Source organism: Pseudonaja textilis, chromosome 10 (assembly GCF_049901715.1).
Source record: "Pseudonaja textilis isolate UNSWEBS1 chromosome 10, rPseTex1.2, whole genome shotgun sequence".
Classification (NCBI taxonomy): Eukaryota; Metazoa; Chordata; class Lepidosauria; order Squamata; family Elapidae; genus Pseudonaja; species Pseudonaja textilis.
In genome coordinates, this window is record NC_141999.1 from 9,872,931 (window position 1) to 9,889,982 (window position 17,052).

Genomic DNA, 17,052 nt, shown 5'->3' on the forward strand with positions numbered 1-17,052 from the left:
ATTCAATTTTTTTTTACTAACGGTTCTGTGGGTGTGGCTTGATGGCATGGCTTGGTGGGCGTGGCAGGGAAAGGATACTGCAAAATCCCCATTCCCTCCCCACCCCACTAACCTGCTTTCCAGCTCCGTTCTCCTGTGCAGGGCAACAAAAGAAGACCCAGCCGATCAGCTGGGATTCAATGGGAGACAGAGAAGAGATGGGGACGGGGCCAGTCAGAGGTGGGATTTGCTGGTTCTCCAAACTACTCAACATTTCTGCTACCGGTTCTCCAGACAGACAGACAGACAGACAAGGCCTCTTCAGAAGTCGTGCAAGAACATTGTATGATTTTCAGAGGCTTCAAAGTAGGGCTGTCTCATGCAACTTCCAGAGAGTCTGGAAGCCTTGCATGTCACCAAAAATGCCGTGGTGTGTCATCTGTGACACGCATGTTGTAGCTTTGTCTTCACTGGATCCACCCATCAAACCAATGCTCACTCTAATTTGTTGATTGGCAGTCATTTTTGACTAGCGATCTGGCCACCTTGGCGGTTGGGTTTTGTTTTCTTTCCACTACGTTTGCTTAAAAAGGACAATCAGAACCACAGAGATCCAAACAGGGTTGGAGCTACTGCAGATAGAGGGAATAGGCTGGGATCCCTATTCTGACACTCTCAATCCTCAACAGAATGAAATGGGGGGAAACTGAGAGGAAAAGTGACAGAAAAGGAACAGAGCAGACATCCAGCCCTTGCTTATCAGTGGAGACCGAATGGAGCAAGTGGCCAGTTTTAAGTTTCTGGGTGTTACCCTAAAAGAGGACCTGACCTGGGGTGCCCACATTGCAGCCCTGGTCAAAAGGGCCCAGCAGAGATTATACTACCTGAGGCTTCTCAGGAAACAACAACTGAATGGAAAACTGCTGGTGACCTTCTACCGCTGCACCAGGGAGAGCATTTTAACATACTGCACCTCTGTATGGTTTGCCAATTGCACAGCGGCAGATAGGTAAGCACTCCAGAGGATCAATTAACGTCATTGCCCAGAGGATCATGGGTTGCCCTCTCCCCTCTTTGGAAGAGCTTTATAGCTCTCTCTGCCTTAAGAAAGTTCAAAACACTCTCAAAAGATCCATCTCATCCTGGGAACCCTTTGTTTGAACTATTACCATCTGGCAGACGGTACAGGACAATACAAACAAGGACAAGTAGGCTGAAAAACAGCTTCTATCCCAGGGCAGTAGCTCTTTTGAATTCTGCTGTATAGTGCAATATTAATGCAATATCAGGGGTTTTCAATTCAATGTATAGAATGTGAAGGATGTTTCTTTGTGTTTATTTTCAGTCATAATGTACACTGAAGATGGTACTTGATTTCGTTGTGTGAGGTGCAATGACAATAAAGTAAACTAAAACTAGAATGGCTTCACTAGCATCCTATGGCTGTTCTAGCTTCCCATCTCTTTTTCCTGAAGATCAAAAGGATGCAAATCAGTCTAGCAGGCTGAACTAATCTACAGTAAAAATTGGCTGCAAACTGTCAAGCACTCTGATCTAATGGATTCAGACTATTTTCTTGATCTTACAAATTGGCTTAGTGGGCTCTGGGAACACAGTTGAACATTGATGTCCTGGAACCGGCAGTGGTTGTGCCAAGTACCACCCTCTATGGTGAGGAGAAAATGGCAAGGGAGGGTAGGATGAATGTGGGCTCTGAGAGGATTAGTTCAGAAGGGGGGTCTGGAGGAGGATTAGGAGGTAATGTGGAGGTCGAATGTATTGAGGTAGGGTGTCCCCAAGGTGCTTTTTCAAAAGGCAACTGGACTTTGTTTTTTGCTTGAAGACATTTCGCTTCTCATGCAAGAAGCTTTTTAGTGCTGACTGAACCGAAAAAGCTTCTTGGATGAGAAGCGAAACATCTTCAGGCAAAAAACAAAGTCCAGTTGCCTTTTGAAAAAGCACCTTGGGGACAACCATGACCTGGATGACTGAGGATCTCCATAGGTATTGAGACAGGTATTAGTCAGAAAAGGTGGGATATCTGAGGCCTGTCTCCTTTTCTGGTGCAGTTCCCTTAAATAATGCCCAGGAAGTCCTCACATGAGGCTGCTGATGTTAAATCCCTTCCCCTCTCCCTCCCTTCTGTCTTATTTTTTCTTCTCTTCTTTTTTTCCTTCCTTCCTTCCTTCCTTCCTTCCTTCCTTCCTTCCTTCCTTCCATCCATCATTTTCATTATTTAACTTCTTTTTCTTTTCCTTCCTTCCTTCCTTCCTCTCTCCCTCGGTTTGTTTACCTCCCACTTTCTTCCTTCTTTCTTCCCTTCCAGATTTTTTTTCCTATCAATGGATGTTCTTTTCTCTCCTTCCCCAGTTATGTTTGAGACATCCTAAACACTGAAGGAGGTAATTGATGTCTTATGAGAACACAGCTTGACATGATCTCCCTGGCACCTGTAAAATAGCCTGGAAGCTTACATCCATCTTCACATAATTGCCCCAAAGATTGCAATTGACCCCACTTTACTTTGCAACTGGAATTACGAGGAAGATGACAAATGGGTTTAGCCAAGGCTTAGTGGTCCCCTGAGAAGACACCAACAGGTTTTTCCCCTGAAAAAAAAAAAGACTAGCTGAGCTGATTTTTCAAAACTCCTTTGGAAATCTTGCTTATGCCCTTATTGACTCAAGAGATAGAAACTTATTTTCCATGGCGGAGATGAAGGAGTTTTGTTTTGCATAGTTCAAAGCTATTCGGGTGAAAGGGAAATTAATTTAACTGCTCGGAGGGAAGGCCAAGAAATCTATTTTTCTCCAAAAGATTAAGCATTCTGCTTTACACTTGGGCTCACGCTCAGAAAGGTCTGTGTGTGCAATTTTCTGCATTGTTAAGTGAACTGCCTTTTTTACTTAACTGGAAGTGTTGATTTTCTGTGTTTGGTTTATTTTGCACCAGTCAAATCTTTTTACTACCGGTTCTGTGGGTGTGGCTTGGTGGGTGTGGTGTCGTGACTTGGTGGGTGTGGTTTGGTGGGCGTGGCAGGGGAAGGATACTGTAAAATCTCCATTCCCACCCCAACCCACTAATCAAGTTTCCAGCTCTGTTCTCCTGTGCAGGGCAACCAAAGAAGACCCAGCCAATCAGCTGGGACTTGGGAGGCGGAGAAGAGATGGGGGCGGGGCCAACCAGAGATGGTATTTGCCGCTTCTCCAAACTACTCAAAATTTCCGCTACCGGTTCTCCAGAACTTGTCCGAACCTGCTGATTACCACCTATGTTTTGCATGTTATTTTGTATTCCCCAGGCAGCAGCTGGGATATTGGGAAGAGTTAAAATTGCAGTGGGGTTTAGCTGAGGATTATGAAATCACAGACGATCCTGGCATTTTGGGGGCTAAACTGAACCAGTTGTCATTCAAATGGCTAAGAGAAGCCTATCCAACCTGATGCCCATGGTTGCTAATACAGGTAGTTCTCGACTTACAACAGTTCATTTAGTGACCATTCAAAGTTACAACTGCACTGAAAAAAGTGACTTACGACCACTTTTCACACTTATGACCGTTGCAGCATCCCCATGGTCATGTGATTGACATTCAGATGCTTGGCAGCTGACTCACAGTTGTGACGGTTGCAGTGTCCTACGATCATATGATCCCCTTTTGCGAGCTTCTGACAAACAAAAGTCAGTGGGGAAACTGGATTCGCTTAACAACTATGGTAAGAAAACTCATAAAATGGGGCAGAATTCACTTAACAAATTTCTCAGCAACATAAATTTTGGGCTCCATTGTGGCCATCAATGGAGGACTATCTGTGTAGCCAGCTTCCCCAGACCTCTGCCTGTCCACCTGTATGTTTGGACACAAATCATTAAAAAGCAACTCACAAATCATTAAAAAGCTCCATCTTTGCTGGCAGAAGCACTGCAGGCTAGTCCTTTGCTGTTTCCAGGGCGGCTCCTGTGGCTCAGATCTAAGCACCCTGTGCCCCGGATCTGACCCCTGGGCTTTGAGTTTGACACCCCTGTTATAGAAAGATCCAATCTGGAACTAAGGAGAAACTTCATGATAGTGAGAACAATTAACCAGTGGAACAGCTTGCCTTCCTCAGTTGTAGATGCTCCATTGCTAGAGGCTTTCCAAGAAAGGATTGGACAACCCTTTGTCCAGGATGATACAGGTTTCCTACCACGAGTAAGGCGTTGGACTAGACTAGAAGACCTCCAAGGTTCCTTCCAGCCCTGTGATTCTATGTTTCTATATTTTTAGGTCAAAGACCTACCAGTAGATCTGGATTTGCACAACATGCTGAGCTGTTGTTGTTGTTTTTTTGGTGGTGGTGGTGATGGTAATTTAGCATATTACATGCATCCAGCCTGTTTGTTTGTTTAGTTTAGTTTATAATGCAGTATATATGTAACGTGGTGGCTCAGTGGCTAAGACGCTGAGCTTGTTGATCAGAAAGGTCAGCAGTTTAGTGGTTCGAATCCCTAGCGCCACATAATGGAGTGAGCTCCTGTTACTTGTCCCAGCTTCTGCCAATCTAGCAGTTCAAAAGCACATAAAAATGCAAGTAGAAAAATAGGGACCACTTTGGTGGGAAGGGAACAGCGTTCCATGCACCTTTGAAGGCGTTTAGTCATGCCGGCCACATGACCACGGAGACGTCTTCGGACAGCGCTGGCTGTTCCGCTCTGTAATGGAGATGAGCACTGCCCCCTAGAGCCGGAAATGACTAGCAGGTATGTGCGAGGGGAACCTTTACCTTATATATGTAAGTCCAAATTGTGAATTAATTGAATAACTTAACCAAGTGGTTTGAAGATAGCCAGCCTGTATATTAATGCGCCAGAATGTCTTCTGAGAGAGTGAACTGCAGAAAAGGCATATATATCAGCTAAGGAAGTCCTTACATTTGAACAAGTGAGATGATACTCTTTGATTCCCATCATAGTTTCCAAATTGCTTGCTTTCCTCAATTATTAGGGGAGGCTTCTGCCTTTCTTGTCTTCTGCTTTGTTCTTTCCTCAGCTTCTGGCTGCCATCTTGATTTTTTAAAAAAATCCCCCCTCCCTTCCCTTCCTGGGACAACTCTATCAAGTTCATTGGAGCTTGGTTTGGTGAATATAATGAGGGAAGCCTCTTAAGGACTCTAAGCAATGTTTTGTTTTTTTAAGTTCTATCCTCGTCCTCGGCTCACCTTTCAAAAAGCAAATTATCTCCATTGAGAATCTCGCTATTTCTCTTGGAATATAATTACTACGTGGGCCAAAAATCAAAGATATCACATTGGTCACATCACGTACCTAGCAAGTCCCATGATTTATGAAGGAGCTTATTGGGTCAGACTCGCTAGCCAATATTTTCTTTAGAAAACCATAGGGAAGCAAACTAGGTTTACGTGAGCCAAACTACCTTCCACTCATATTGGAGAATTCAATCTTGTGGAAGGTCTATTCCCCCTTTTAATGGCTATTTGAGAGATAAAACCTTGTTTAGAAGACTTTGGGATACAAAAGGCGTGATGTGCTGATTTGTGGTTCTGTCTAAATACACTGAATTTTTTATTGCTTGAGGATGTTTTAATTGCTTTAATGGCTGTTGGCCTTCAGTGGGTTTTAACTTATTGCCCTGAACAGACTTGAGCTCTTTATCTTCAAGGGAAAGGCAGATAATAAATGAATGGATGCCAAAACTTAAGGTGATCACATGCACACAGATACACACACACACACACACACACACACACACACACACACACAAACCCTTCTCTCAAAGTAGGGTAAAAATAACGTGAGGAGCTTAAAGTTTCATAGATAAAATGCCTTTAACAAATTTTGAAATTTTCATTTCTGTTCTCTTGCATTCTTGGGATTAAAATCCCTTTTTGGCCTCCCTTCACTTATTTTTCAATAAGTATGTACACCTGAAAAGTGGTGTTTCACTAGTTGTCTCCTTATTAACCTAGATTGTGTTCACATAATCCAGTCAAAATCTAGTTCGTTGTACATCACTTAGCGTGTTATGTGAATCCAATCTGTGTGGTTTGTAAGTTATAGTTTATGATTTAGTGGTTGTGTGACTTGAGTCAATGGTAATTTATTCAACACATCACAACTTAAATGTGTAAAAACATCTATGCTGTATAAACATAGTCAGTGGGTCATCTTCAAGAGACAAAGGCTGAAACCTCCTTCCCCCCAGGGGTGTCCTGCCTGGGAAATATTTCCTATTTCAGATGTTTTATTTCCCCGCAAAAAAGAGCGAAAAGATTTGGAATTATCCACAATGGAAGAATGGTGGTTGAAGATCATGGAAATTGAAGAGTTGCCCTCTTCCTGTCAGCTCTAGAAGCCTAGAGGTAGGAAATGGATATTGCAAGTTAGTACACCAAGCACTTCCTCCTTTTATTTTCCTCAAAACAGCCTTGTAAAATAAATTAAACTGAGAGGATGGGACTGGTCCAAAGTCTCCCAGAGAACCTCCATAGCTGAGGAGGTGGGCATTTAAACCTGGAAGTCCCCACTCCTAATTTAACATTTTAATTATAGCTATAGCAACAAACTCCCTCTGTTGGCTTAGTCTATGTATGCAGATAGAAACCAAGATTTTTATAGAAATCCACTGGGGCTTTACATTCTTTATAGGTAAACTATAAATGGTTAAGTTGTTTCTCAACCTTGGCAACTTTAAGATGGATGGACTTCAACTCCCAGAATTCCCCAGCTGGTTGAAGTCCACCCATTTTGAAGTCGCCAAGGTTGAGAAACATCAAGTTACGTTATAAATGGAATATCCCTGTAACTCTTGGATTCTACTTTATCCCTCTGAAGATGGATCACATTTGTTTCCCCTCCAGTCACTTGGTTCTTTGCTGCTTCTCTCGTATTCCTCAAAGTTCATACAGAAAAGCCCATCCATTAATTCTTCAAGTATTTTTAGGATGTCTTTCAACTAGCCCTGGAGATTTAAATTCATTTAAAGTAAAAATGAAGAACTTCTTGACTGGACTTCCATCAATCTCAAGCTTTAATCCTGCCACTTCAACAGGCTTTTCTCAATTTTCCTGGTGCCACAATTTTTTTAAAAAATGTGTGCTTTGGAGAAGGCTGAACCAAAATGAGAATACAGTATTCCCCTTGGCCATTTTGGGGATACTTGTTAGTATTTTAACATCTTCATTAGGCAATTGGTATATTTTTAGCTTCTCTTTATTCTGAACATATAAAACAAGAAGACCCTTTATTAATCTATTAATATTTATTTATTAAATGTATATGCTGCCATCTCTGTACTTCCAACTATCCCTATCTATCCTTCCTTAGTGATTTGTCTTTTTCTGTGAGTCCTTTTTATGTTTTGGCTTTTCATTAAGGATCTTGTGTAGCTCCATTGGGTTCTTCTAAGCCTCAGGTGTCATTTTCCCCCCCCATTGGATTTGTTTTTAGTTGTGCTCTTGGCATGTCCTTTTTAAGGCATTCCTACCCATCTTAACTTCTTTTCTAATAGTGAGAGCACTTTGTGAATGAAAGGAGAATATCTGAGGAACTAAAAGCCGAGATGGTGACTAATAATCACTTACTGGAAAACTTTGGATTGATCACGTCCTCCTTAACAATGATGTATTCTCTTAATTCTTAAGTGTATCCAGGGACACCAAAAGTATATGAGTATTTAGACAGGCAGATATAAAGGACTTTATTTCAGTCACTGACCAATAAAAGTACAATCAATCAAAATGAATTAACACAAAACTATCCGCTAATTACTTTACTTTATTGTCATTGCACCTTGTACAACAAAATCAAACACCACCTTCAGTGCACATCATGACCATGAAAACAAACACAAACACACATCCTTCACACTCCACACATTGAACCGAAAACCTGCAACACTTCACCGACACTGCACTATACAATAGAATTCAAAAGAGCTACTGCTCTGGGATAGAAGCTGTTTTTCAGCCTACGTACAGGTAGTTCTTGATTTACAACAGTTTGTTTAGTGACCATTCAAATTTACATCACTGAAAAAAAGTGACTTATGACCATTTATGACGGTTACAGCATCTCCATGGTCGTGTGATTGATATTTGGTTCCTATTTATGATGATTGCAGTGTCCCAGCGTCATGGGATCGCCTTTTGTGACCTTCTGACAAGCAAACTCAATGGGAAAACCAGATTCGCTTAATAGCTGTGTTACTAATTTAACCACTGCAGGGATTTGCTTAACAACTGCGGCTAGAAAGGTCATAAAATGGAGCATAATTAACTTAACAAATATTTCACATGTTGGGCTCAATTGTGATTGTTAAGTTGAGGACTACCTGTATTAACAATTATTTGTGGATGAAGCTTACACATAATGTAGCAACACTTTTCTACTTTTAGAGAAATAAATCTATCTTGATTATTTAGCAGGGAGTGCAAATAAAAACTGTCAGAGTGCCCCGGAAATTTAAACAATAAAGGGGTAATCAGGTGATGGTGAATGTCCTGTAGAACTGGCAATACAAGAAGAATATGGGTCCTGGTTTCTATGGTATCCATATCAGAGGGGTAGTATCAGGTTTCCCCATATTTCCCTTACAGGATAGTTGCCATTGTTGTTGTCAGTTGTGAAGTCGTGTCTGACCCATCGCGACCCCAAGGACAATGTACCTCCAGACCTTCCTGTCCTCTACCATCTTCTGGAGTCCATTTAAGCTCAAGCTGACTGCTTCAGTGACTCCATCCAGCCACCTCATTCTCTGTCATCCCCTTCTTCTTCTCAATCGTCCCCAGCATTAGTCTCTTCTCCAGTGAGTAGATAGATAGATAGATAGATAGATAGATAGATAGATAGATAGATAGATAGATTTATTTAATAAATAATAAATAACTAGATAAATAAATGAATAGCTATAGATAACACTAAATTGAGTTAAAGATAAAACTCTGCTAAATTTGAAAACTGTGATAGGATATAAAGGAAGTTGGTTTTAAACACTAAAATTCAACTATTTGCAATTATGTTGTGAGAGAAAGCAGCAGTTTCTGTTTGATCTTCTATATCTAAGATCCTTTGCCTTAGTATTGATCTATCTTGATCAGACTTTGACCTCCTATTTATGTTCCCATGAACCAGCCAGGTAAGCTTGCCTGACTATATTATACATCCCATGTTCCATCTATCTTGCTTTTAACTTCTTTCAGTGGCATTTAGAGAGAGGTTTTCAGAAAAAAAACACTGAACTATCCATTATAGAACAAGTTGGAGAATCCGCAAAAAGATTTAATTACTCAACCAAACTGTTTTGCCTCCAATTCTATCCATCACACACTGTGCTTCCCTCTTTGCATATTTATTTTTGTAGTTGTAGATACACAATTCTCCCCCCGCCCCCCCATGGCTATTATGTTTTATTTCTCTTCAGAGTATTTCTTTTCATTCCACTAAAAATAAACTTCACATCACAGCAACATATTAGTTTTTATTTGCCCTTTTAATGTTCCTTCTTTTGCCATGACTACTCATCTTTTGCAAATATGCCTTTATTTACCCATTTATGACTTTTATATAGATTCCTCCTGGACTGATTTTGAACCTTAAAAGGGTTCTCTGTTACCCACGTTTTTAAGTGTTTTTAAGTGTTTACCTTAACGGCAGTAGTCTACCTTTAAAAAAACACTTTAATTTTAGAATCATTTTGAATTCTTCACTTAAATAGCAACTTCTGTTGTGTACATTCTCATCCTAATCAGCAAGCTTTTCTATTTATGGATGTACTTGTGCTTCCTTTTCTTAATTTCTGCAAATAACTCTTTAGTTTCAATGTCTGTTTTAGTTCAAACGTCACAGCATCTATTTCTATTTCTTTTATTTTTCTTATATGTACTCATTTCTTGTATTCATAACTATGCTTATCCTTATACCTATTATCTTGTAAGCGATTGACAAATCAAATAAATAAATAAAAATAAATAATTTATTTCTAAATTTAAAATACCTGGTTGGATTGAGGACGGATCTAAGAGGAATTAAGCTCGATCCCACCAAATGCAATATATATATTGTATTTGCATGCCATTGAATCATACAGAATTGTGTGAGGGTGAAGATTTGTCCTCTGAGCTTGTGGATTGGCTTTCAAATGTTTTGTTACCAGGTTAGGTAACATCATCAGTAGACCTTAGGGAATGTCAGTGTCGGTATTCTTCTGTTTATAAGGGCTTCAGGTGTGGTCAGTAGATGTTGTGATGGGTCAGATGTGGGTGTGTCAAATGAGGGTCTTGTGATGAGACACAAAACCCTCACTTGACACACCCACAAACTCAGTAAATGAACCTTCCCCCTCATCCGAAATACACCCAAGCTACAGATATTTGCCACTATTGCATAAAATTGTGTGTGCAAGGATAGTTTACTGATTATGTTGCCACTCTTCTTCTTGTGACACATCCACATTGGTGATCATGTTGGCGATCCTATTTTTATCAACAATCGCACGAAAAAGTGCTGCTGAGTTTTGGCCAGGGGGTGGGATTCTACCGGTTCAGACTGGTTTGGACGAACCGGATGATAAAGTTACATCTAGTTCGCCAAACTGGTATTTCAACTGAGCAGCTGGCCCCGCCCACCCTGCCCCTCCCTTCCCAGAAGACTCCACATGGCCCATTTCCAATGGAGGTAAATGCAGGAGGCTCTGGGAGGGGGAAAAAAAACGGGCCTTCCAGAAGTTTGGAAACGGGTCTGTTTCTGCTTCCAGAGAGCCTCCAGAGCCCAGGGGAGGCTGTTTTTGCCCTCCCAGAGGCCCAGGGGAGGCCTCCGGAGGCTTGGGAGGGTGAAAATGGCCTCTCCTGGGCTCTGGAGGCCCACCGGAAGCTGGAAACAGGAAGTTCTGTTAGGCCATGGCCATGCTCACCCAGCAACCAGGCAGTGAACCAGTTGCTGGGATTTTTGAACCCACCCCTGGTTTTGTCCAAACCAGCCTCTTAGATTTGGAAGCCACGCTGTTCTTCTTCTGCCTTCAATTTTTCCCTGGAGGATTAAGTGAAGTAGGCCGTATTTTTCCAGGTGTCGCATCCCATGTCCTAAATGGTCTAACTTTCGCTTTTTAATGGTTTTGATGGTTTTCCTTGGCTTCCCCAGGTGGCTTAAATTCATGCATGTATGGTCTTTATCTAGATCAGGGCTGTCAAACTCATGTCATCACGGCAACATCACATGACGTATTGGGACTTTTTCCCCCTCCGCCATACTGGGCGTGGCCAGCAAGTGATGCATCCGTCCCACAGGCCAGGAGTTTGACGGCCCTGATCGAGATTCAGTCTTTAGTTATGTTAATCATCCGGGTATCTAGTAGGACTGTAAGTTGCTAAGCGTTGATCAATGATTGAAGTGTTACATAAGCCTAGTTAAAATTAATGAATTCTTTAAATCATAGTGGCTGCCTGCTGGGTGGGGTTTCTTTTTTGGTTACCTGAGGGATACACATAGTCTTTGATTTACAACCACCTGTTTAACATCATTTCAAAGTTAGAACGGCACTGAAAAAAAGGGCTTACAACTCGTCCTAATATAACTGCTGCAGCATCCCTAAAGTTCATGTGATGAAAATTTGAACACTTGGCAACCAGCGTGTATTTTACATGTTCTGTCCTGGGAACACATGATTACCATGTGCAACTTTCCCAGTTGACTTCTGGGAAGTAAGATTCTTTTTTCTTTTAACTGCACTGAAGTCTATTCTATTCTACTTGGACAGATTTTAGTAAAAAGCTGCAGGTTCTAACTGTTTGTTAGGGGATGAAAAACATCCAGGAAGAAGCCCTTGATAACCCTGTTTGGAACTGTTACTAGGAAAGCTGTGTGGTTGTGTCCATTAGATTAAGTCATCCGGAGTCAAGTGCAAGGCAGAGATTTTAATGATTTACAAAGCTTCAAGGCCACAGCAATTCATTAGGAGAAGCTTTCTGGATTCTAGATGGTGATTTATTCTCCTTGAAGAAATATGCTTTCTAACCGAAAAAGATGTGCAAATGCTGTTTCATTTCTTCTTTTTTTTCCCTTTTTGGCTAGATTCAAATATACAACTATCAAAGGTATAACACAGCCAGTTTCATGCAATGGCTAGAAGCTGTGAAACTGAGTTATAAGCATGCTTTAGGCCAGGTGTCTTCAAACTTGACAGCTTTAAGACTTGTGGACTTCAACTCCCAGAATTCCTCCTCCAGTCATGTTAGCTCAGGAATTCTGGGAGTTGAAGTCCACAAGTCTTAAACTTGCCCAAGTTTGAGGACCCTTGCTTTAGGCACAAAACCAGCAGGATGTTGTGGTTAGTCGGCAGCAGGTGCAGACGGCCGAGGAGAGTGAGGACTGAGATGAGGGGCCAGGACCATCAGGGAGTGGACTGCTGCCTTCAGAGATTGTGTGGGCTGGCAGCAGTGATGAGGAGGTTCCCGAGGAGCCTGTGCCAAGTGCGCGTGCGTGCAGGATTGCTTGGAGGAAAGAGCAGCTGCAGCAGCATGGATGACTCGGGAGTAAGGCTTCAAGAAGATAAAAGCCAGCTGTGAAAGAAACGTACTTGGCAGAAGGCAAAGACATTTTGAAACTCCAGCCTCATGGACATTCCAGTATCCTGAGTTTGTATTTGAAGATTCTTATTTTGCAAATTATTTCTTGTCTGTTATATTTTGGCAAGCCTTGCAGTTTGGCAAGGCTTGTGCTTATCACAGCTAATTATTTTGCAAAAGCATTACAAACATTTTCTATTTGGATTGTGTTTGATTTGTTGGAAAAGGGCATGGGTCAGAACAAAGAGTGACTTTGGGCCAGTCACTCCGTCTCAGCCCCTAGGAAGGAGGCAAACCACTTCTGAAAATCTTGCCAAGAAAACTCATTCCTGGGAACATGAAGCTCCCAGGAATCAAAACCTGACTCACAAGGACAGAGGTCTCCAAACTTGGCAACGTATCTGGCTGAGGAATTCTGGGAGTTGAAGTCCACAAGTCTTAAAGTTGCTAAGTTTGGGGACTTCTGAACAGGTATAATAGTGCTGTATCGCTGGAGCGGCACACCTGGCTGCCTTTGCATGTTTCGTATTCTGCCAAATCCCCCAAACCGGGTGGCCCCAAACCATGGCTTTTCTGGGGACCAGGATGGTTTGTAAACCTTGATGTGGTTTTGTTACAGCAGGGGTCCCCAACCTTGGCAACTTTAAGACTTGTGGACTTCAACTCCCAGAATTCCTCAGCCAGTCAAGTTAGCTCAGGAATTCTGGGAGTCGAAGTCCACAAGTCTTAAAGTTGCCAAGGTTGGGGACCCCTGCCTTAAAGGGTGCTTCAGAGGGGCAGCCGAGTTAACCCACGGCCAGCAGAAGCCAAAGCGTCCTTCGGGCGCCCAGCGCCTTCCAGATGTGCTCCGATCGCACTTCTCAAGGCAGAATGACCAACCCCTGGGGATTCTGGGAGTCGTAGTTCCAACGCGTTTTGGGGGGGGACGACGACACACCGATAGGCAAGAGACACTTACATAACACAAGAAATGCACGGCCGTCCAAGAGAAGGGATGCGGGTTTTTAACAGTCGCGTGGTTTTAAGGGGGAGGCGCGGGAGAGAATATCCATCCACGCGTTAAACTAAGAGCGCACCTCCCTTCCTCCCGCAGCATTCCAGCATCGTTCACGGCGGACACCCCCCCCCCTTTCTCTCCCCGCTTTCTCCCTCTTCAACGAGCCGCAGCACGTCCAGCCAATCAGAACATCGGCTTGCTTAGCTCATCGCGGTCTCGCCGGCCTCTCTGGTAAACAAAAACGGGCGGAGGAGGGGCTGGCGCTGTAGTTCCAACCCCCCAGCCGCGAAGCTCCACCCCCCCCAGGGCGGAGTCCGGCGGGAACGGGCCCATTGAAGAGAACCAGAAGTGCGAAGAGGCCGAGCTACTGAGGGGCGGGGCTTGGGGGAAAAGGCGGGGCCAGGACGGGGAGGCGGGGCCAGCGGTAGACGGGCGAGGGTGAGTGGGGGGCGGGCGAGAAAGCCGCTGTCGCAGTCGAACCCAGCTGCGGTTGGCGGCGGTTGGTCGGCTGTGTTCGAGCCTTGCTGGGAGCGATGCCGCCTCAGAGCGGCGCCCCGATGCCGGCGCGTTGAGGGGCAAGAGAGGGCTGCTGCGGCTGCTTCGCCTCGCCTTTGCCCTCAGGCCCGCTGCTTTCCTCCGCAGCCTCCGGTCCTTCAGGGACACCGGGGAGCCCTTGGCCGGCCGCGACGCCCATCGCGGGCATCCCAAAGAGCGGAGGAGGAGGAGGAGGAGGAGGAGGCATCCAGCCGCCGCGGGCGGTTTCGGAGACTTCGGGGCCCGCCGGGGCGACACCGGCGATGGATGCTCAGCCAGCGAGCACGGGCCGTCTAACCCCCCCTCGCCGCGGCCAAGCCTAGCGCCAGGCGGGAGATTCCTCTCCCCCTCCCCTCCCCACCTTCTCCGCGGCCCGGCCTCCGCCTCCCTCCCTCCCTCCCTCCATGAGCGGGGAAGGGGAAAAAGTTGGGCGCCGTTTCTTCTTCGCGGAGGAGGAGCCACCGAAGTCGGGAAGCGACTGAGGAAACCACCGGCGGACGATTTCAAAGCCGTTCCGGATTGGCGTCCCTGCGGGGCCGGCCGGCGAATCTGGCCCGGGGCCAAGCGTCGACGGCGGGGATGCCTCCCCTCCCGAGAGGGCGGCGCGGGGATCGGAGCCGGCGCTGCTGAACGTTCCCGCGGGTCGCCCTGCGTGGGTCTCCTCCTCCTCCTCCTCCTCCCGCGCCTGGGTGGAGCCTCCCCTTCGCCGGCGGGAGGAGGCGCGAATGCTCGGCTTTCCCCCAAACAGCCGGCTGACTATCGCCGGGAGGAGCCGGGCGGGGAAGCCACGAGGATGCCGCTGGGGGCCGGCCGGAGCTGGGGGTGAGTCCCGGGCAGGGGGCCGGCCCGACGTGCATGGCAGGAGGGAGGGCCGCGCGGCTGGGGAGACGTCGGGTGGGGCGGCAGGCGGCGCGCCTCGACCCCCTGGCGCTGAGCGAGCAGCTCCGGCTCTTCCTTCCTCCAGAAATGCTGCATCATGAACCCGACGACGACCCGGGGCTGAGCCCGAAGCGGCCGGAGAGCGGCTCCCCCGGGGCCCGTTAGCAGCCCCGAGGCGGAAAGGGAGGAAAAGCCGGAGGGAGACCCTCCTCCCGACCCCCTGCCCTGTCAATCCGGCCGGGGTTGAGCCCCCCTCCCCTCCGCAGGACGGCGATGCTTCGGCTGTAGAGTCCGGGCAGGGAGGGGAATTCCGCTCCCCCGAAGAGCCGCCTAGTGCCTGCAAAGCGGAGGGAGGGGAAGAAGAGGAGGAGGAGGAGGACTGGCCCCTCCCCGCCCCGTCCCTCCGAGCATCTCGTCCGACAACTCTTCAACTTCTCGGCCAGTCGACGGAGCCGCTTCTCCGGGGCGGCGGCGAGAACTTCTGCCCAGGCGGCCCGTCGGCGCTCTTGGCTGGGTCCGCTTTCTCCGCAGCGACTGAAAACAAACGGGAGCCGACGTGCGTCAAGCTAAGCAGCCGCGGGAGTTGCCGAGCAACGGGACGCCCGGAAAGCCTGAGCCGGGGACCAAAGCGGAGGGGCTGCCGTCGGCTTCGGAAGGGACGGACGCTCCCGCCGCTGTCGGCCGTCCGCCCGCCTCGCCCGGGGCGCCTGGTGCTGCGTGGCGGCCGGAGGGTGCCCCCTTGGCCGGCTCTCGCGGAGCTCCCATGCTGCTGCTGCCGCGGAAGTGGCCGGGCTGGCCGCCGTCGGCGCTGCGGCTGCCGCAGAAGTTCCTGTTCCTGCTCTTCCTCTCGGGCCTGCTCACGCTCTGCTTCGGCGCCCTCTTCTTGCTGCCGGACTCCTCCCGCGTCAAGCGCCTCTTCTTGGCCCGCCACGGCGGAGCCGAGCTGGAAGCGCCCCGCAGCCCTCCGCCGGGACCCGGCCCGGCCCGACACCTGCCCGCCAACGCCAGCCCGCCCGCCGCGCCGCCGCCGCTGCCCTCGCGCCACCTCCGGGACCCTGCCGACCTCCCGCCCGCCGCCGCCGCCGCCGCCGCGCACTCGGAGCCGGCCTCCCGACGGACCCGCCCGCCGCGCCTCCCGCCCGCCGAGCAGAGCGCCTCGGCGCCCCCCTTGCAGCAGACCAGCGCCCCGTTCCGCTTCGACTACGCCGCGTTCCGGCAGCGCCTCCGCCACCCGGTGCTGGGCGGCGAGAGAGGCGGCACCGAGGAGCCCGACACCCGCGCCCGCCGGCTGAAGATCAAGGAGGTGAGTCGTTACCGGCCGGGCCCTTCACTCTCCCTTCCCGGGCCCCGGCTTTTGGGCGTCTTCCTTCGGCGTCCGCCCGCCGCTGGCCCCCACCCCGCAGCGCCTCTTTCGGGGAAGTTCCGAGGGGAAGCGGCGGGGCGCTTGGCTCGCTCGCCTCTCGCCTCCTCTGCAGAGCCGCCCGCCGCAGTTGGCGAGCGTGATTTCGGGAGAGCCCGGCACGTTGGTTCGCGGAGCAGAACCCACGCTTCAAGCCAATCCAATCCATCAGAATAGAGCTGGAGGGGACCTTGGAGGTCTTCTAGTCCAACCCCCTGCTCAAGCAGGAGACCCCAGACCGTTTCAGACCAGGGGCTGTCTAATTTCGTCTTAAAAGCTTCCAGTGATGAAGCAGCCGTAACTTCTGGAGGCAAAAGTTCCCCTGGTTAATTCTCCTCACTGTTAGGAGTTTCTCCTTAATTCCAGGTTGCTTCTGTCTTTGGTTAGTTTCCATCATTTCTTGTCTTGACTTCGGGTGCTTTGGCCAAGAAATTGACCCCCTTTTCTTTGTGGCATTTGCTCTCCAATACTAGAATACTGCTCTTAGGTCACGTTTAGTCCCCCTTTTCTCTAGACCAGCCATACCCAGTTCCTGCAACAGTTCTTTCATATGTTTCAGTCTCCAGGCCTTTAATCACCACTGGCTGCACATCACACCTCTGTGTGGGCGTTTTGTGTGTGTGTGTGTGTGTGTGTGTGTGTACAGGAATGCCTCTAAAGGGATTTGGTTTGCCAGACTTCCCTTCCACGCACACTTATTTGTGTTC

At 47.5% G+C, this 17,052-nt stretch overlaps 2 protein-coding genes across 3 annotated transcripts in view; both read left to right on the forward strand.

Moving 5' to 3' along the window:
- The first annotated feature begins 9,099 nt into the window (after nt 1-9,099).
- On the forward strand, nt 9,100-15,194 carry LOC148124896 (uncharacterized). The gene is made up of 3 exons (XM_087939420.1): nt 9,100-9,112; nt 13,977-14,889; nt 15,032-15,194. Exons 1-3 carry the CDS (start codon nt 9,100-9,102, stop codon nt 15,045-15,047), a joined length of 942 nt encoding a protein of 313 aa, XP_087795546.1. The 3' UTR covers nt 15,048-15,194.
- A 193-nt stretch (nt 15,195-15,387) lies between these two features.
- Nucleotides 15,388-17,052, forward strand: part of MAN1C1 (mannosidase alpha class 1C member 1) — a 174,755-nt gene continuing 173,090 nt past the window's right edge. For both annotated transcript variants that reach the window (XM_087939648.1, XM_087939647.1), the window contains exon 1: nt 15,388-16,249. In XM_087939648.1, coding sequence (XP_087795774.1) covers nt 15,710-16,249 — 540 coding nt within the window. In that variant the 5' untranslated portion in view covers nt 15,388-15,709. The remainder of the gene's footprint in view (nt 16,250-17,052) is intronic.